This window comes from Brachyistius frenatus, unplaced genomic scaffold (assembly GCF_029030835.1).
Source record: "Brachyistius frenatus isolate BFR_SWC_R1_liver_20210118 unplaced genomic scaffold, ASM2903083v1 Contig_9, whole genome shotgun sequence".
Lineage (NCBI taxonomy): Eukaryota > Metazoa > Chordata > Actinopteri > Embiotocidae > Brachyistius > Brachyistius frenatus.
Genome location: NW_027210608.1, coordinates 2,287,940 through 2,300,316, shown reverse-complemented (window position 1 = coordinate 2,300,316; position 12,377 = coordinate 2,287,940). Strand labels below are relative to the sequence as shown.

Below are 12,377 nucleotides of genomic sequence, written 5' to 3'. Positions count from 1 at the left end.
CAAACGTCATTCTTGTCACATATCCTGTTCCCACCATGCACTGCATGACGTTCCTCCTGTGGTTGTGGATACATTGCTGGTGCATGGCATGTCGTCATGCTTTCATTCTTGCAAGGAAGCATTCAACTACATAACAATATGTCAGTTTAGCTCGTTCACTTCTGACCCTGAACGCCTCTCAACCCTGCTGTAAACAGAACCTACATCATTGCTGTTTACATTTTGTCAAACTGTCACCATTGAACGTACGCCAAATCAGCTACTAGTACTTTCTGTTTGCAAAGAACTCACAAAGATATACAGACAACTGAAAGAGAATGGGGAGAATAGCGAGGAATAGTATAATATTTGTTTACATCAACATTTACAGATAACAGTAACAGTGCAACAAACCAGTCTGTTATTTTTTCATGTATATTCATCTCTGCTTACCACTGGTAGCACTTTACTTTCTCTGACTGGTCCATATAGTATTTTTTGTCATGGAGGATCACTTACATTATCTATCAAATGTGTATTAAATCAAACCACCACCATCAAAAGTGCAGATTTTTACGTAATATTTTTTTTTCCACATTAAACATTTTGACAAGTCACAGTAGAACAAAACACTCGTTGCAAACAACATTAATGATGCTCCGTTCCATATTAAGCGTCCCAGAGAGCCGTCGTGCCTGATAGCAGGAAACAAGGCTACTGGAAGGTCCACACTGTTCAGAGGATGCAGATTATAAATTACACTCGTGATTTATATTGTGTAACAAGTGAAAATGTCTGCTGTGGAAAAGGCCTGTCGTTTGTAAAGGAACTGCTGTTTTACCGGCGTGTGTTTTAGAGTCTGCATGTTAATTGGTTAATGCAAATTTTGAGACATCAATTTCAAATGCAACAGGTGGTTTGTATGTTAAGAAAACCTGTTTATTCATTAAAATTTATCAGATGAGAGCATACCCAAAAGTAATTGGCTTCGTAGCAGAGCTTCAGAGAGCAGAGGTTTGAAGAGAGAGACAGTGTTTATGTTTTGGGATGATTTATATATATATATATATATATATATATATATATATATATATATATATATATATTTTTTTATTTTTTTTTTTTTAAGTGTATAGAACACATTAAAGGAGTCAGGGTGTGTTTTGAGATGTTATTGCAGCTCCGTTTGTTGCTCCTGCAGCCCCGTTCATCAAATGCGTATGAGAAGAGAGCAGCATGAGCGGAGACGTGAACTGAGAGAGATACTGTATATTGTGACAAAGAGAATGAAATGTGGAGGAAGATGTCAGAGCACAGCACGTTCTCTACCCATTAAGATGACTTCACGTTTAAACAAGCGGGTCTGGAAATGTTCTGGAAGACCGAGAAATAAAACCGCCACATATTTATCCGCGTAACGAGCATTTCAAGGTTGTGTGTGACGGAAAGTATTCAGACGGCGTTGCATTTTAAATTATACCCACTCACAACAAACAGCTAACTGGTTTTTCCTTGTGAAGGTCAGAGCTGTGAGCTACGTAAGGAAGTCTCAGAAACTACGCACAGATGCAGCTAGCGCCTCCTGATTTCTAAGTACTGCTGCAGGCAAACAATGTTCCAACAAAAAGATGGAGTTAAAAATACCAGGGATTTGTTTTGTTGTTTACAGGTATGGCAACTATGTACCGATCAAATGCAGGATGGATGTGTGAAGTGGGAACTTCTGTAATGATTTTCACTTTTAAAACTAGCAGCAAAGGTTTGGCTGCATGACCACAGAATATATCCTCCGAATATCTCCTCCTCCTCCTAAAGCCTGGAGCTGTAATTATCCTTATTTGATATGAGAATTGTCAGCAGTAATGTAATTTCTCCTCTTGAGGTCATTGTGTTTTGCATCCAAAACACCTTTGATTCTTCAGATTTTTTTTTCCCCCTGAAAGGTCACAGTGCTGCATCTATACACTGCTGAGAGCAATACATATGTCTATCCAGGGTTTATATAAATTTCAGTTTGCAAACAAACTTAAACTTTTCCTAAAGGGGCTCTGTGGTTCAAACAGGTTGTCAATAGTTGCTTAGCAACCGGAGCCTGTCGCAGGTTAAAAGCAAACGTGCCTGCTAGGATTCATGGCTGCAGAGCTGAACTGTAACACACTTAGCTGGGATAATTCACTTACTGACCTGCACATTGATGTTTGCCTCTGTCTGTGTCTGTGTCTGTGTGTGTGTGTGTGTGTGTGTGTGTGTGTGTGTGTGTGTGTGTGTGTGTGTGTGTGTGTGTGTGTGTGTGTGTGTGTGTGTGTGTGTGTGTGTGTGTGTGTCTGTGTGTGTGTGTGTGTGTGTGTGTGTGTGTGTGTGTCTGTGTGTGTCTGTGTGACAGTGGAGACGTTACAGGCTCTGGTGAATGGCAGCCTGGGGGGGGCGGTGGCCAGCGTCCAGGAGGGAGGAGGCGTCGGGCCGGTGTGTTTGCCTCGCCGGGCCGAGACCTTCGGAGGCTTCGACAGTCACCAGATGCACAGCAGTAAGAGTAAGTCTGCTGCTGTGGATCTTTATTGATGTCACTTTTTTTCCCCCCCAGAGAGACATTGAAATGCACTGAACCCTCACCTGCTCGCCACGATAAGTCAGTGCAAATGTGTGCTGACGCTGCTGAAAGCCCAGCACAGTTTTAAAAGTAAAATATATCATTTTATTTTTTATCCTAAAACAGATTTTTTTTTTTTTTTTGGTGATCACATAACAGCAGGCGCCACACCTAGAACTTCCCATAATCCCCCGTTCACTGGAGTTAGATAAAACATTTTAGACTGGAGGCTTGGACGGCACAGCAGGAGCCTCCTGAGGGAAACGTGGCCTGGGGCGATACCTCTGAACTGGTGGTTTACAGGCTGATGGTGCAGCAGATATCGAGCCACAAGACATCCAGATCTCTACATGGCAAGCAGTACCTGATGCAGAACTTTTTTTAACAACATTTTAGCCATTATTTTATGCAAAAAGCAAGCATGATAGTAAATATGAACACTAGAGAACGTCACGCCATTAGAGCAGTTAGATGAATTGTGTTGATTTGTGAGCGTTACGAGGATCAATTAAATTGCATTTGTGTTTTAGACCAGAGAAAGGTTTAGAGGCAGTGAGGGGATTTGTGTGAGTGGGGATTAAAGAAAATGCAAAGGAAAACAAAATGCAAATAAAAGCAGTATAACTAAAATAATACAAAAAAGAGGTTCTGTATAATTTCCAGATGAGGTATCAGATTTTAACATGAGCACAAGCAGAATACAAAAAAAAGTAGGTCAGCAGTTCTTCATCGTGTGCCGCAGTAACTAAAATATGTTCCCATTCGTCAGCTGGCATCGGAGAACCTCATCTCGTTTTACTGACGTGGCAACGAGTCAGCTGGTTGTAACCTTCACAGACTGTTGATGATGTCATCAATTGGTTAATGCTCACAAACTGTATTTTTCCATTAGTCGTCATTTGAACAATGAGATGCTCTTTTCAGCATCTAAAGAAATACTTGCCACCACTGAAGACCACTCAGTAACGAAAGCATGAATTGTATTAAAGAGTTACCTTCTTCTACCTTCATCTTGAGCTGCGCTTGTTTTGGGTAAAAAAAACAAAAACAAAAACAGGATTGATTTTTGTCAGTGGTTGGATGTTGCCCTGACAATGACCAGCTGGAGGTTGGAGTTGATAGACATCTTTATTGATCACTGTGCGTACATTCACTCAACTAAAAATAACTTAAACATCACATTTTTATTTATATAGTTGTTTTAGCTTGATTTTCTAGAACCTATTTTGAGGTTTATAACTGTTATTATGTCATCTCTCAAACGTGATCGCCTTTCTCTTGACACATTTTATCTTGAAGGAGTGCTTTCAGCATGTAAGATAATGTTTATTGTTCCCCGTTTTCACATTGTAACACCTGTTCTTGAACGTGTATTCTCTGCTGACTGGTTTCGTCTGTTTCTCCCGCGGCTTCCCTTCATGTCAGGCGGAGACAGAGACGAGAGCGAGGATGTGACAGGAGATCTACGCAGGACGGAGTCCGACAGTGTTTTAAAGAAGGTCGGCATCTCGGCGGCCAATTATTCTCGACTCAGAAGCGTCTCCGCCCCCACGCCTCAGAGAGCCTCGTGGCATGTGTGGGGGTGTTTTTGTCCTCCAACATTACAGATACCATTAAGATGAATTTAGCTGCTGCACTCCCTCTAGTGAATTAGCCTCTTGACTCTTCCTGACAGGTCCCGTTGCTAATGGCGACCATCAGTTGTGCAAAAATTCAATGGTGGATTGAACCATTATTAAATGAATGGACCGCCTTTAGGCACTGCTATCAGAGCAGTAGCCTTTGCAGTCAGTTACCCTGCATGTATCCAGCAGCTGAACTGCACCTAATTGTTTCTTGAACGTTTTAGTGGAGCCAAGTTACTGTAACATGCTGCTTAACAAAAGCATTTTCTTTTCTCTGAACCAACTAGTTGTTCCTGTAAATCCCGCTCTCAACAAAACAAAAAGGAAGCATTTGATTTTCTTAACATTTCATACTGGGGCGGAGCCAAAGTTCAAAGAGACTTGAGCGGGAGCAGAAGTCAGAGTGATCATTAAAAATACAATTCGGAGTCCAATCAAGCATTCAGTTTTTTTTTTTTTATTGTATTCACATTCATTTGTGGCTTTCTTTGTAAACACAAAACACGTTTTTAGAGATGATTAACCGTCTCAGTTAAAAAAACAAAGCTGCAAGACGGCTGTATTATTGCATCAGTCATTTAACATCAAAGTCAGATACAATTAGATTTTGCAGCACACCAATATTACATTTAATTACATTTATGCGGCAACATACACAGTATACAGACCAACGTACACATAGACACACTGGCAGATGTGTGCATGTGGGTGTATCGCTGTTCTCAGTGTGTGTTCATGTGTGTGTACAGGGAGGAAACACCAACCTGCTGCTGCTGCTGAAGAGGAACAGTGAGGTAACGCTGACTTCCTGCCTCTAATGCACTTACAGCTGCTGTTTACATGGAAACTGTCTAAACTCTGTGGCATCATTATCTCAGCATTCAGCAGCTCATTAGCTGGACCAATGGATGATGCATTCGAAGCATGACGCGTTAGTAGCGTTATTTAAAACACTTCACCAAGTGAGGAAAACTAGAATTGGATTAAACTGCCACAAAAAAAAAAAAAAAAAAAAAACGCGCGAGGCAAACAAAGCTATTAAAGCAAGAATTCATATAATAAAAGCAAGAACCAGCTGTGAGATGAAGTTAAAAAACGAATTAGAATCCCAGGCAGTTGAAGGACAATAGTAGAATGAAAATAAAGTTCAATAATCACATTAATGCCACAGAAATAGTCTAAAGAAAACCTTGTGGATTGTTAATACAAGACTACATCCATGCAAGCAGCTGTGAAGCTGTATTCACACAAAGCAGTGGTTTTAACGAAATGCTAACTTTAGTAGACCAGCATGCTCTCAGTGACGCTGACTTTGGTGTTTAACAAACAATGTTTACCACTTTGACCACCTAAGTTTAGCATGCTAACTATTAAATTAAAATGTTGACCACATGATGATGCTACATGAAAAGTTAAAATAAATGATCCTCTGGGGACAATGATAATCAATCCAAGTTACGTATTCGCTTCTCTGGAAGCCTGTTATTTATGGTTAGGACGTTTCAACCGTTGAGACGTAGATATGAGAAGAAGGTCTTGTAGGTCTCAAAAAGTTTGCTCATACTGTTTCCTTAATTCGACTTGTGAAGTTCTGCTACTGTACGATCTATATTTGTTGTACAGACAAGTTTCTTTTCTGTATTTCTGTGCAACCCTCTCCAGATGTGCTGCTTTGTAGATGTTATTTTGTGCAGTTCCCATTAACATTATTTGGATGATTTTTGGGTCCTAATAACCATCCTAACAGACACAAAAGGTCAGCGGCCTTCTCTCTTTGTCAGTGTTCGAAAGGAGAAAAGGTCACATTGCTGTAAACTGAAGTCAGTGTATTGTTGGATTTTTCTAAAAGTCCACTGGTAAACTTGCATCACATGGAGCCGCATTAAATAATTGAGTCCACGCAGCTGGAGAAGATTTGTCTCCCGTATATAACAAAGACAGAGCAGGATGTTTTGTGGCGATACGATACTCAGCGGTCTCTCTCTTTTCCAACAGCAGGTCCTGCACAGTGTCTCGAACCTGCACCTCCTGCTCAGCACTCTGCAGGTACGACGGCCGCCGTGCGCTGCAGCCACGTGCTCCGGATTCAGAAAGGACACGTCACTGTAACGTGCTGTAAAAAGCTACGTGATGCTTTCTGCTGTCAATGTGAACATCTTTTTGTTCGTGCGCGTGAAACGAGAGGGAAAACATCTGAACCGAGATCATTTTGATGCAGCGTGATACAGACGGAGATAATGATAATCATTTCTGGGGAACGTAGTCAAACGCCACAGTATTCCAGGAGGGGAGTGTCTGACCTCACCTCGGCGTTTCTCTCTGTCCCAGGCGGTGGTGGTCCAGCAGGACAGTTTCATCGAGGACCAGCGTCAGGCCCTGAGCGAGCGCTCCTCCTCCTGCGCGTCTCTGTCGCGGCCGTCGTCGCGGCCCAGCTCGCTGATCGAGCAGGAGAAGCAGCGCAGCCTGGAGAAGCAGCGGCAGGAGCTGGCCTCCCTGCAGAGACAACAGGCAGCTCATGCCGAGGAGAAGAGGAGGAGGGAGAAGCAGTGGGAGCTCAGGGAGCAGCGGCTCAGCGAAAGGGAGGCGCTGGTGCACCTACAGGTAACTACGCGTCATCTTCTAGTTCTGCTCGTTGTTTATACGTTTCAAGGCGGCTGGAGTTCTTTATGTCACCTTTTCTTTCAGTAGTGGGATGGTTTCGTACTGCAGTGCTTTTTCTTAAACTTTCATTTATTCTAGATCTGCGACAGTGTCAGGAACATAAAAGAAGCAACGCTTTGGAAATGCAGTGTGTTTCTTCATTCTTACGGCCCTGTAGATTTGTCACCGTTCAATTCTGACGTCGTCAATGTATAATGTCCATTTTCTCCACTTTTCATCCAGTTTTTCCTTTTGTACTTTAAGCACCAGTCAGTTTTTAATTGTTTTCCCTCTACTACTGTCACCCATTGATCCTCTGTTAGTCCTTATTTTAGCTTCTTTTTTTTTTAACCTGCTACTAAAACTATTTTCACCAAATATATGTCACTTCCTGTTACTCTTTCTTCTGGGAAATCACAAAGATAAAGTACCTCGCAGCTCAAAGGGATTTTATATCGCAGTATTTGCTGTAACACTTCACATACTATTCCCCAAACCCTGTGCAGTGTTCTACCTCATGAATGACAGTGGAGTTATTGTGCGAGAGATTCGGGGTTTCCTGCGGTGCTTCGTCGTGGCGTCAGGCTGATTTCCAAAAACCTTTCAAATTCTGCAGTTGTCTTTAGTTTGACGGTTCCATTGTCAAATTATAACTGAGGCAGCTGCATTGTAGTCATGGTAAGAAGATTTAGCGTCATGATTAGCTTTAATCTAGCACTCAAATCCAGCTAACTCACTTTTTGATTTACATTTTTTTTTCTTCCAATAATCACGTTCAATAAACACAATGGTAGTTTTTAAAAGTAATTCTTATTCAATAACATTTCAAATATTGACTGATAATTAATCTGAGAGAAAAGTACAATATTGACCTCTAAATGTAGTGGAGTATAAAGTAGCAGAAATATAAATGTTTACTTTAGTAGAAACTACATTATTTACAGAAAAGCTGTACAATCCAGACTTCTGGCTTTCTTTGACCAGTTTTTCTTCCCCTGACAAGTTCAACTTTGGGAGGATGCATTTTGAAAAGTTGATGTGTGAGGTGGACGGAGGTGGACACACGTGATCTAATGTGGCCTTGAATGAGTCACAACAATCAATCGGTCATCCGTTAGCTTTCATTCATTCAGGTCAGAGCTTTCTGCTGGTCTGAAGACCTGAAAACATTCTCACACCTCCAACTTGTATCGTTTCAATAAATCAATCAATGCGCCTCCCAACCACTGCAGGAGGAGGAGATGCTGAAGCAGCACAAGGAGCTGGAGGTGGAGAAGCAGGAGCTGCAGAACAGGAAGGAGGAGTACCAGAAGGACCTGGAGAGGCTGAGGGACGCCCAGAGGAAGCTGGAGCGCGACAGGGAGGCGGTGCAGCGGCAGCTGGACAGGATGGAGGAGCTGAGGGTGGCTGAGGTGAGCGGGGATCCTTTAAAAACAAACAAAAAAAAATCCTAATAACAATGATGACCTGATCTGCTGATCCATGCAGGAAAACAGCCTCTTCTGTCGCCCCCTCGGCTGGCGGGGGGAACACTCAGAGAGCTGGGAGGGATTCAGTGTTTTGCTCAATGACACTTGAGCAGCGTTGATGTTTATGGATGCTTTCAGCGCAGCCTTGAACCCGGGTCCTCTTTAAAGTGAATTTTAAAAAGCTCCTGGCTACATACTAATTAGTAAATGGTGCTGCATCACAATTCAAACAGTTATTTTTCCAGGCTTTTATGCTAAAATGTGAAAATGCAGATAAACATTTGCTCATTTTCCACCATTGAACTCTTCTGAAAACAGTCCTGCTCATCGTTTATTAACATTAAAACGCTCCAATATGCACCTTTCATACATATTCACTCGCATCTGTCTAACCTGCTGCCTTTTACTTCCAGAGGACTCCCTCTACCACGTCTGATGAGTCCCAGTTACCCAGCAGCTCCCACTCTCTGGAGCTGGACCCTCTGGAGCTCTCCTCCTCCTCCTCCTCTTCCTCCCTGCCCAGGCTGCAGCCCCAGCGGTCCAAGCCCAAAGGGAAAAGCCTCAATCCCTTCAGCTCGTCCTCCTCCGCTAACCTGAAGGGCAGCGAAGCCAACAACCAGATCTCAAAGAGCCTTCTGCAGCTGGCCAAGAACAAGAACAAAGAAGGGAAGGAGAAGAAGAAGAAGAAGGGCAAAGGGGGAAGCGCACAGACAGCAGGTAGAGAACAGCGAACGTTCATCTGAATTATTCAGGTCTTACAGTGAGTCATCGGGTTGGAGTCGAGTGCTTTTCAGATCACAGACACTTCAGATCAGACTCACGATGTTTGCTATCATTGAAAAGAAAATGTGCTCGGACGGATAATGGAAGGAGAAGAATAAATAGGTCAGGTGTGCAGCTGTTTCCAGTTTGAGTGCAAAGTTTCAAGGTTTACCGTTGTGTTCCCCGCTGCAGTGCATGCTGGGTAGATCATCTACCTCCCAGCCCCATAACCAGCACTGTTTGATGAGTGGCAAAAGGTCTATGTCTATGCTATGAGAACTCTGTAAACCTTTCAACTTATATTTTATTTCAGTCAAAGTCAGTATTTCATTTTCAAGAACCCGTTGTATTAAATCTTTAAGGTAGGTTAGGTTCACAGTTGGTTCCTCATGTGCTTTCAGAGGGAGTCAAGGGGGATCAAATCCAGTGTTCAGTGTGAAAACATCCTCCAAAGCCGATAACATGGAGCTTCAGCGAGTCTCAGTTACACGAATTAGAAGAGGAATCTTTCAAAGTTTGACCATTTTTAATAGAATATTCCCTCTTTTTGTTTCCATCTCACAGCAGCTCAGTGTGAAAACACTGTCTCGGGTAGCAGAGTGAGTTTTATACTAAAAAGGCTGTTATTTTAGGATTTCAAGAACGAGAGCCGCTCAAGACGCAGACCAGCTTCTGGCAAATGTTGGAATACAGTTTGGCTTAAAACGAGGACTGTAGGTTTTTAAGAGCATCGGATCTCTTGACGTCCAGCATGAACAGGAGGAACGATGACGATGAGACATAGATACATTTAACTGGTAGGGCTGCCATGATCTTGACGTTTCAATTGATGGTTAATAGTCATTAGTTGATTGATTATTTTTTTTTTCAATGTCTTTTTCAGTTTGTTTAACTTTGACCGGCACCTTTTTGCTGCAAACTTTCCTACCAAGTTCTCAGACTCTCCGTTTTCATTTCACTTCAAACCAGAACGTGCCCACTGTAATGTTATTTAACGCTCCTGGTAATGAGGAGGTCGAAGTTAAGCACCATAAGATAAACACTTGGTGGCGCTCATTCGTCTCTAATGCAGAATAAAGGGGCACACTGAGGGGGAACCTTCTTATTAAAAGAGCGCTAGACAAACCACAGACGGTGGAAAATGACAAACAGTGATTGAAATCTGACATTTCTGTTAGTTTCAAGCAGCAGTTTCTACGCAGATGAATGAAAACAATTTCAAACATCATGCAAAATGAAAAGTCAGCTGATTATATAATGAATTGTGACAGGAGTAGTAACGAGACTAACTTTAGTGTGTGAAAGATGTGGACACGTTTTGCTGAATGACACTGAACTCCATGTTCCTCTGATCAGTTGAGCCCCTCCTCCACCGGCGGTACCGGCTCGGCTCCACTTTATTTCAGTTTTCCACCGTCTGTGTACTGCACACCGGACGTCTTGTCTCTGGTCCCCCATCGATATGTTCCCGCGAGCCCCACCCACCCGAAAACAAGGAAATGGTTGGTGTTCAGAGCAAACCCAACGAGAGACCTGAAGCTCACTGAACTTGATCAGCATTAACTGTGTGCGAAATGTTCTATCGTGGACGAGAAAGGTGATTTTGTTGAGGTGATTTTAAAAATGACGTCATGGTTGGTTTCATGTGGTGTCACTATGGTAACACCGGCACCTTGAGGGCGTAACTGTCTGCAGTGCAAAACCAAACCTGGAAAAGCGCCTGATGCCAAGAGCAGAGTCGGTCGCATCGGCGGAGACGCAGCTGTAAACGGCTCTCATCACAGTCTGTTCACTTTGCCACGGGTGTAGTTTGTTCCCTGAGGGGTGTCTGGAGCTCATCGTGCATTGCATTGTGGGAGAACAGTGTGCACACACTGCAAACTACACACTCGGACCTGCTTAGTATGTCATACGGGGTCTGGCACTAAGGTTTGTTGCCATATTAAATTAGTCTGCAGAGTAAATCATTATTCAGCAGAGGGGGAGCCCAACCCCCCCACACCCCCCACACACACACACCCACCCCCACCTCTCTCTCTCCAGAGCCTGAGTTTATCAAATGAAGTAATAATGTACACTTATTTAGTTTTACATGTCTGACTCAGCCTGTATTTATTCACACATCAGCAGCTCAACAACACAAACCCAGCAGAGCATGCATGAGGAACACACTCCATCTGCAAAGCAGAGAAACAAATGAAAAGTACATTTGCAGGTACGAACCTCTTCTCCTCTCCTCTCTCCTCCCCGCAGACCCCCAGCACCTCCCTGAGCCTCCTCTGGACGGAGAGATCTTCTTCTGCTGAGAGACAAGTGGCTCTCCTCCTCCTCCTCCTCCTCCTCCTCCTCTTCGTCGTCACAAAGCCATCACCCAGAGGAACGTCTCGCCCTGCTCTACCGTACCATCGGGCCGTTTGGCACCTCCAAAAGGCTTTTAGTTCATTTTCCAGACCATAACGTCGAGCCGGTGAACATAACCCCGAAAAGGCGGAAGCATGTCTTCTCTTGTATTGTGAAATCAAACGCCGCTGCTCTCAGTGTTTGGAAAATAGAGTATTAAAGGGTCTGTCATGGTGTAGGCGGCCGTCCGCACCACGTGCGGCACATCGAAATAGTGTCCCTCGGATTAGCTGGCCACTTTTGGGTGTCTTTTCTTTTCCCAAAGAAACGATTTGAATTTCTTTCATTGTGAAGAAAGCAACATTTGTGACAGCTGAGTATCACGGCGAAGGCATTTCACAGCAGATCACCTCTCGAGCTCGACCAAGTACGTCGCTCCGTCCGCACGCTTGTTACAGACGCTTTCCTCCCAACACATCCACAGAAGAAGAAGAAGAAGAAGGGCCTTTTTCCGGTCGACTGATACGAGCCAGACGTCAACGGGCTCCTCACTTCTAATCGCATTCATTGACAGTTAATTGAAGACCGAAGCCACAAATGTCTGTGTCCTGGGAATATTTCTGAAACAAAATCTTTAAAAAAAAAGCCCCGTGCTGTTCCAGTGTTGGTTCCACCATTTCACTTTAACGCGCTTCTGGAAAGAGCCACGATCAAAAGAAAATGTCCACTAATTTAGCATCCGGTTTGTGAGCAAAACGGAACATGAGTGATCCTCGATGACGACTCGATGCCGTCCGTCTTCCTTCCTGACGACGTTTTAATTTATTTGAATTCAGGGTTTCTCCGTTCTGCAGTGAAACTCCACAGTCGTGAAAGGACTGAGGACCTGCGGTATCTCTGTGTGCGTAATGACTCAACTCACATCCTCCCGTGTGTTTTACAGCCGTGGATGGACATCAGCTTGATCCTCGCTGT

General features: G+C 43.5%; 1 protein-coding gene across 1 annotated transcript in view; it reads left to right on the top strand.

Moving 5' to 3' along the window:
• LOC138616194 (A-kinase anchor protein 13) overlaps nt 1-11,898 on the top strand; it is a 102,106-nt gene extending 90,208 nt beyond the window's left edge. Inside the window, exons 32-39 of the mRNA XM_069690333.1 lie at nt 2,363-2,509; nt 3,992-4,065; nt 4,941-4,985; nt 6,187-6,237; nt 6,520-6,792; nt 8,064-8,243; nt 8,714-9,017; nt 11,316-11,898. Of these exons, the coding sequence (XP_069546434.1) occupies nt 2,363-2,509; nt 3,992-4,065; nt 4,941-4,985; nt 6,187-6,237; nt 6,520-6,792; nt 8,064-8,243; nt 8,714-9,017; nt 11,316-11,368 (1,127 nt within the window). The 3' untranslated portion in view covers nt 11,369-11,898. The remainder of the gene's footprint in view (nt 1-2,362; nt 2,510-3,991; nt 4,066-4,940; nt 4,986-6,186; nt 6,238-6,519; nt 6,793-8,063; nt 8,244-8,713; nt 9,018-11,315) is intronic.
• Nucleotides 11,899-12,377: the final 479 nt, after the last annotated feature.